At 45.8% G+C, this 7,829-nt stretch overlaps 1 protein-coding gene across 1 annotated transcript; it reads left to right on the forward strand.

Annotated features, from left to right (window-relative positions):
* Positions 1 to 650: 650 nt before the first annotated feature.
* Positions 651 to 1,865, forward strand: LOC115650174 (non-structural maintenance of chromosomes element 3 homolog; the record flags this gene model as incomplete). The annotated part of the gene is made up of 1 exon (XM_030559680.1): positions 651 to 1,865. A coding segment is annotated over one exon (444 nt), but the record flags the coding sequence as incomplete, so codon positions are not given.
* Between the last annotated feature and the right edge of the window lie 5,964 nt (positions 1,866 to 7,829).

Genomic DNA, 7,829 nt, shown 5'->3' on the forward strand with positions numbered 1-7,829 from the left:
GTTCACCTTACAAACATCACAGGAATACCAAACCAATGGGAAATAGGGGTGGGGACACCACCTGGAGTGCCTCTTACCCAGTGGGATGAGCCTGTTAAGACAGGAACAATACTAACTGTCATGGTAGGATCTTGTCCAATACCTAACAAACATTCAAACCTTTGGTTCTCAGACACATGTACTAAGATTTGGACCAAAGAGATGACGTTTAGAAGAAGCACTGATCAGGATGAAGAAGCCCAAGTTGTTTATAACTCAAAATGACCCTCTAAGGGTCCTTCTGAATCCATTGCTAGTAGAGATTAGATTTTATATGCATTGGACCCAGTTAAATGTGTCAAGAGTGGAGCCAAAATGTTTGCCCTCTTCCCTTCCTCTTTTGAAAGCATGGATAAAGACACACCGAAGCCCCTGTGGCCGAACCAGGCGAGATGTAGCAGATGCTATATTAGGAGGGGTTGGCTTTGGAACCAGGATTATGAATACGGTAGATTTAGAAGTAATTAAGAAATAAATCGAGGCCTTATCAGAATTACAGGAGAGTCTTATAGACGAACAGGCAGATGCTAATGCAGATTTGGTGCAAATAGGCCTAGGCAATCTGAAAGCAACATGGAATTTGTGGAAATGGTTAAACACCATCACCTGGATGGAATTGGGAAATAAAACTGCCGGCTCAGGTGGATCAAAAGGGTTTTGGGCTGCAGCTGGTGGAGATAGACTCCAAGCATCACATCTATATCCTGGTCAGCAACCTGCCACGCCTGGAAGTGGAGAACCTGAAACAGGATGATTGCACAGCAAACCTAGGCCTCCTCACTGTCATCCTCAGCTTCCTCTTCATGAAGGGCAATGCTGCTAAAGAATCTGCTGTGTGGGAGCTGTTGAGGAGACTGCAAGTTGACCCTGGAGTGAAACACGAGGTCTTTGGGGATGTCAAGAAATTGGTGACTGAGGAATTTGTCTGCCAAAAGTACCTGGAATACAACCGCATACCCCACACAGATCCACCCGAGTTTGAGTTCCAGTGGGGGGCCTGGGCTGCCAAGGAGACCTCCAAGATGCAGATCCTGCGCTTCGTCGCCAAGATCTAAAACAAGGACCCCAGGGCCTGGAGCACCACGTACACTGAGGCGGCAGCTGAGGAGGCAGCTGTGGGGGGCCTGTTCCAAGACATTAGCACCGCTGGAGACACTGTTGGGGCCAGCCAGGGGGCACGGAGGAGGACCCAGTGAGCCTTATCCACTTTACCCCCAGGTGGTCTGCCCCATGATGCCTTGTGAATCAGCAGACCTGCAAATTAGGCGAGCTGTGGCCTCTGCCCAGGCTGAGCCTGATCCAGCACCCAAGGGTTCTCTGTGGCAGCTGCCTCTGCCCTCCTGATCTCAGCCCACCTGAGACATGGCCCATGGACAAATGGGTTGTAAAATGCAGTTTGATCATTGTATATTGATTAGTTGAGCTGCAGAGACCCCTCCTTACCTTTCTGGAGGGTGGTATAGGCAGCTTGTGTGAATCCCTCCCTCCTGAGTTGCAATGGAGTGCGTTTCCTCTGCACGCAGGGGCTGGGTCAGAGCTGGGCACTGGTATGACCTCTGATCCTTGTGATTCACCCAGGACGCGTTCAAATAAAGTGGAGTATGCAATTCTCTGCAGTGGGATTTTAACTACAGGGGGTGAGTATCTGGAGGCCAGGAGCACATCTTGCCTGCTGCCTGTGTGAAAGGGGGTTTATTTGTAGGAGGGGGCCTAGAGGAGTGTCTCTGGGAAGAAGCTTCAGGCACAAGACCAGGAAGGACCCCCCACCACCGAATTGAGCCAGACAGTGCTCCTACACAGACCCAGAGTCTGAACCATGTGCCCCAAAGCTGCAGACTTAAGCTGTTTTCAGTTAAGTGCTCCTGTCCCCAGCACCCAGATACCCAGTTCCCAACAGGATCCAAATCCATTTTACTTTGTATAAAGCTTATACAGGGTAAACTCATAAATTGTCTTCCCTCTATAACACAGAGAGAGGGATGCACAGCTGTTTGCTCCCCCAGGTATTGATTACTCTGGGTTAGTTAATAATAAAATCACTGTTTGGTTAAGTGTAAAAAGTAGGATTTAAGTGGTCCCAAGTAATAACAGAGAGAACAAAGTAAGTTACCAAGCAAAATAAAACAAAAAATATCTAAGTCTAAGCCTAATATAATAAGAAACTGATTACAGATAAATCTCACCCTCAGAGATGATCCAATAATTTTCTTTCACAGACTAGACTTCTTCCTAGTCTGGGCCCAGTCCTTTCCCAAGTACAGTCCTTGTTAGTTCCAGCTCACGTGGTAGCTAGGGGATTTCTCATGACTGCCACCTCCTTTGTTCTCTTCTACCACCTTATTAGCTTTAGCACAAGGTGGGAATCTTTTGCCTCTCTGCATCCCCACCCCTCCTTCTAAAAGGAAAAGCACCAGGTTTAAGATGGATTCCAGTACCAGGTGACATGATCACATGTCCTGGGAGACCCCAAGCCTCCATTCTTCTTAGCCTGACTCACAGGAAGGCTTGCAAATAAATAGAACCAGGTACAGTCAATTGTCCTGGTTAATGGGAGCTATCAAGATTCCAAACCCCCATTAATTGCCCACACTTTGCATAATTACAATAAGACCTCAGAGTTAATTTCATATTTCTAGTTTCAGATACAAGATAAGCTTTGTAATGATACGTTACAAGAGACCTTTTGCATGAAGCATATTCCACTTACATTATATTCACACTCATTAGCATATTTTTATAAAATCATATGGAGTGAAATGTCACAATGGTACCTTTACTTTACAACTTTACTTCTGTGTGTGTGTTTGTTTTTAATTAAGGTCTAAGTTGTGGAAAGAAATCTAGACATGAAAAGGTCTCTTAGTTTTCTAGGAAATCCTCTGTGAATTGCACCATTATTCTCTACAGGGCACGCTAATAGAGAGCATTTCTGGCTGTAGGACCCTAAACAACCTACTGTAGAGGTAGAGTTTCTATTCTGAGAGAGAGTCACAAGTTTAACATCAGACCCTGTGGGCTGCTCTATCTGAGGACATGTCTATACTGAAAAGGGGTTTGGTTCCCAGCTGGAGGAGACATAACCACCCTAGTTCTCATCAAGCTAGTGGACTAAAAATAGTGCAGCCATGGTGGCCTGAATGACTTGCTGCCCTGAGTACATGACAAGAATGGGAGAGTGTAAGTCTTCCAGCCATCTGTTACTCTGCTAAACGTTCTTTCCCCTGCCTAATATGTGTGCTTGACCTACATTTTTCACTGTTACAAAAGCCGTTGCCTTTGAAAAGCTGCTGCTGTTTTTGTTACTTGTCAGCAAATCATGATTTTCATTCGTTCAGCTCTGTTCCACAGTGGGTTAGAGACAGATCAAATGAAGGTGGTGGATCCCAACCCATACTCCCAATAGGCTGCCAAACTTGGTGTGTCTAGCTTCTTCCTTTTTAGTCTTCCCCTTTGGAACGTACAGGTGGGCTTGGCACTCCCTGCTTTCACGCAAGCTAGGCTACATTTAGCCTTAATCAGTCATGAAATGATCACTTAAAAGTCATGAGTTCACTGCAGCTGCACTCTGGGGCCAGGTCTACACTAAAACATTTTGCCAGCACCGCTGAGTCAGTAGGGATGTGAAAAAAACTGCATCCCAGCCAACCTAGCTGTGCTGGCAGCCATCATGTAGATGCAGCTTACACTGGCAAAAGAGCCTTTTGGCAGTATAGTTTGTATTGTTCAGGGAGGTGGTTTACTGTCAGAAGACCTCCTTTTGCCAGTATATGCTCCATCTCCACTAGCATAGCTGTGCTGGCACAGCGTTTGTAGTTTAGATGAGCCCCTCGTCCATTTTGGTGCCCTACGCAGCACCCCCATGGGGGATGTGTGGGGCCCCAGGGCTCCACAGGGAACTGGGGGCAAGGGGGCTGGGCACTTCCTGCAGGAAGTAGAGTGACCCAGCCTCAGCCTTTTCAGCTCCCCTGGCTCCCAGGCTTGAGGGGAGGGGGGAACCTCCTTCCAGCACTCACTGGCTGCATGGCTGGGAACCAGGGGAGCGGAGCAGGCTGTCGCCGGGTGGCTCTACTTACCAGTGAGTGCAGGCCTGACCACTTCTGGAATCCTCAGGGGACTGGGGGCAGGGCTGGGGCGAGGGCCCTGCGGAAGAGCCGGAGCAGGGACTGGAGCAGCGCACAGCTGTGCAGGGCACCAGGAAATTTGGTACCTCAAATTTCCCGGTGCCCTAAGCAGCTGCGTACTTTGTGTATGGGTAAGGATGGCCCTGTTAGACAGTCTGTCTTCTCTGAAAGGCCTTATCCTTATTATAAATTTATACTGGGTGGCGGCAGAGATCCACGTTCTCTGGGCTAGGTAGCTGCCAAGGCATGGAACATTTTAGGCCCCAGCCCCAGAGGAGTCATGGCCACATGTTTGATGCCGCCTGACTAGTACTCTGGTGATGGGGCTAGTTCCAGTTCAGTGGCTTTGGGTAAAGTTGATGGACCCAAGTAGTATGGAGGAAGTGGGTCTTTAGAAAGGTCACTGCCCTGCTGCTTTCTTCCACCACCTGCAGGACTGCGATCAGGGCTGCCCAGTTTTCTGGGATATTTGCCAGTCCTTATCTGTTAGAGGATGAAAGCCAAACAGTGAGAACCATGGAATTCAACAGGCTTATAACTGAGTGGAGTATGAGATATACCAGAAACAATAAAGTGGCAGCTGCTGCTAACTGACCCTAGGCCTCCTGAGATCAGCCTCCTGATGGTTACTGACCTTGGAGAAATTGGGGAGGAGTATAAATAGCTCTTATTTGCACCAGTTGTGGCTGCTGGTCCTGGGACTTCTGTGTCTCGCCAACATCTACTTTGCCCCTGAAGTTGTCCTACTGTGCCCCACTTTTGCTAATAGTGGCTAAAGCATAAGTACCTGGATCCACTTTCTCCCGCCTAATCATGTAAATGGAAATGATGTGCAGGAAGTGATGGTAAGGGGAAATGACAGGTATTCTGAAAACTTATCCACCCTTAGTGTATTTTTGTAAATATTTGATCCTCCGCTTCTTTCACCTTGAATAATTATTTACATCAGTGCAGAATGTATAACTCAACCCAGTCAAAAGGGCAGTATTTTAAAATACTCACTTTCAGATGTAAATCAGCATTCAAGGTATAAGGCAATGAAGAGAAGGACTTGCATCAGACAGGTTAGCAACTCTTTTAGGTAGGATAATTGAGATATTAGGAAATCTGGCATTCAGAAGTTGCGAGTATTGGGAATTACAAGAAGGAACTGAAGATCATGTTAAAGAAATTCCTATTTTAGCTGTTGAAATGATTATTAAACATATAACTTCAGTACAAAGAATATTTTGGATTCCAAAACAGCAAGATCAATTAGTGAGGTATCAGCAATTCAAAATAATTTTACACATTAATTATGTTTCATAATGTTGTAGGAAGTGTTTTCCCCCCCTTATAATGGTGAAAAGAGGGGGAATAAAAATTGTTTATTTTCAGGGCATTGTGTCCATCTTTCTAAATGTGTAAATGCAATACAAAATAGAGACTGTAAGAGGAAACTCGTTGAAAAAGGAATGTAATTTAATTGATATTCCATGACCACGATGGTTGGTGTCTTTTACTATGCAAATTTACACTCAAGCTCTGACAATACATGTAATATCTTCTTTGATTTTGATGAAAGAAAGAAATGTTTTGATGCTAAGCTCTGAGGCTAGATCCTGTGGTTTAGCCAAGATCTGAGCAAAGGAACAATTTGGGATGGAAAAACAAAGGTCCCTAGTATAATTAGAGCAGCCTTCAGACTGCTTTATTTATGCTCTGCTACTTCACTCAGACCAGGGGCATACAATAGCATCCTGGTCATGTCTCTTTTACTAGCCCTACTCCCTGTGGCAGAGGCAGTGTTACAGGAGCTGCTAAGGCGGTCCAAGACTTATGCTGCTCAGTTCCTTAGGGTATATAGCTGCTTTGCACCAACAAACCTACACAAAACAGTGTGTCTGAGAGTCTGGCCCTTGATGTTCCAGGAGAAGAGAGGAGAGTTCCTTTTTACTGTTGCAAAATTTGTACAAAATTCAAATCTGCCACAGCTGAATGATTGTGTCCTTTTTCTGCTCTGTGTTTGTATTTTCCCTAGATGCTATGTCAATCTCGTGATTTAATTAGCAGTGATGGATAAAAATTCTTTGTTTAAATTATTTTGAGGGATATGATCAAACTGTACACTTTTTCCCACTAACTTTAATTAAATCAGAACGGAGTTGAATCTGTTTATAGTGAAATTGTATCTTATGAAGGTCCATGATCTCTCTTGTATATTTCTTCTAATGTGTTAATATTTTAAAAATCATTAACATGAGATATGAGAGCACTGTACACTTGAGTTAGATCAAAAACTCAATTCTGAAGTTGCCCCCTGAAACTAGAAGGTAAAAATCATAGACTCACTCTCCCCCAAAACACACTCTATCTCCCCTCATCCCTGCTTCTTGCACCCACTCACTCCTCCCTCCACTTCAGTTGAAAAGCAGCTGGCAATATAGTAGGATGCCCATGGAACCAAGGGATTGAGAAACCTGCATCATGTGATGCTGTACCTGCCCCATGAGGCATTGTAAACCCTTCCCAAAGCACCCTGTGGCCAGTTGCATAGTGGGCTAGCTATCCACAGTTCACTAATCTCTGTGTCAATGCAAGAGCTGCTAGTGTGGGTGCACTCTGCCGACATGAGCATAGTGTGGACATGCAACAGCACTTTAATTAAAGCGTTTTAATTAAAATGGCCTGACTTTTGGTGACAAAACTCTACAGTGTAGATTAAACAATCTGAATGAAATTATTTTGAAGATGTTAAAAAGATCAACCACATTATGATGTGCTGATAGCTGTTATTGTTGGAGGAGCTGTCTCCTAAGTGGTGGCTAGTACAGGTGCCTGCTTTCTCTGGGCCCCCGGAGTGCTCAACCCCCCACTTTGCCCCAAGCTCCACCCCCCTTTTCTCCAATCCCCCACCTTGCCCTGCCACTTTCTGCCCAGTTTTTCCCCCTCCCCTGAGTGTGCCCCATCCCCGCTCCCCAGTGCCTCCTGCACACCGCGGAACAGCTGATGGCGGTGGGCAGGAGGCACTGGGAGGGAGGGGGAGAGCTGGCTGCCGGTGAGCGCTAAGCACCCTCTAATTTTTTTCTGTGGGTGCTCCACGGCTGGAATACCCACAGAGTCGGTGTCTATGGGGGCTAGTGCAATTAAGGGCTATCATTGGAAGGCCATTTTCTTTATCCACAGGCTTTCACAATGCAAACTGTTCAGTAGTGGAAGATCATTGCCCTTCATTCACAGCTGCCAATACCCATTGCAACGACAGGGACACAAGTGACATGTCACTAAGCCAGCATGCAGCGACGAGCTCTGTTGTTTTCCATTGGCTGAGCTGATTCATATGAATTAATGCAACTCTATCTAAAGAAATGAACAGATGGTGTAAGAATAAGTGAGACCGAAGTATCTTACCATTCATATATGTGCAGCTTTGCATGAAAATTCTCTTTTCTTTTCTCACCCAGCCTCCACTATGGCACTTAGGCTGTGTCTATACTGCAGACTATATCAGTACATATCCTGTAGCTTAAATGTAGCCTGCTCTGACAGAAGGAATTTTTCCATCAGTGTAGGAACACCACCTTCCCCCCTGCCTGCCCGCCCAAATTAGCTATGTTGACATTCTTCTATACTGGGGTTAGTCAGCATAGCTACGTCAGTCAGGGAGGAGGGCTTTTTATACCCACGACT

Source organism: Gopherus evgoodei, chromosome 4 (genome assembly GCF_007399415.2).
Source record: "Gopherus evgoodei ecotype Sinaloan lineage chromosome 4, rGopEvg1_v1.p, whole genome shotgun sequence".
NCBI lineage: Eukaryota > Metazoa > Chordata > Testudines > Testudinidae > Gopherus > Gopherus evgoodei.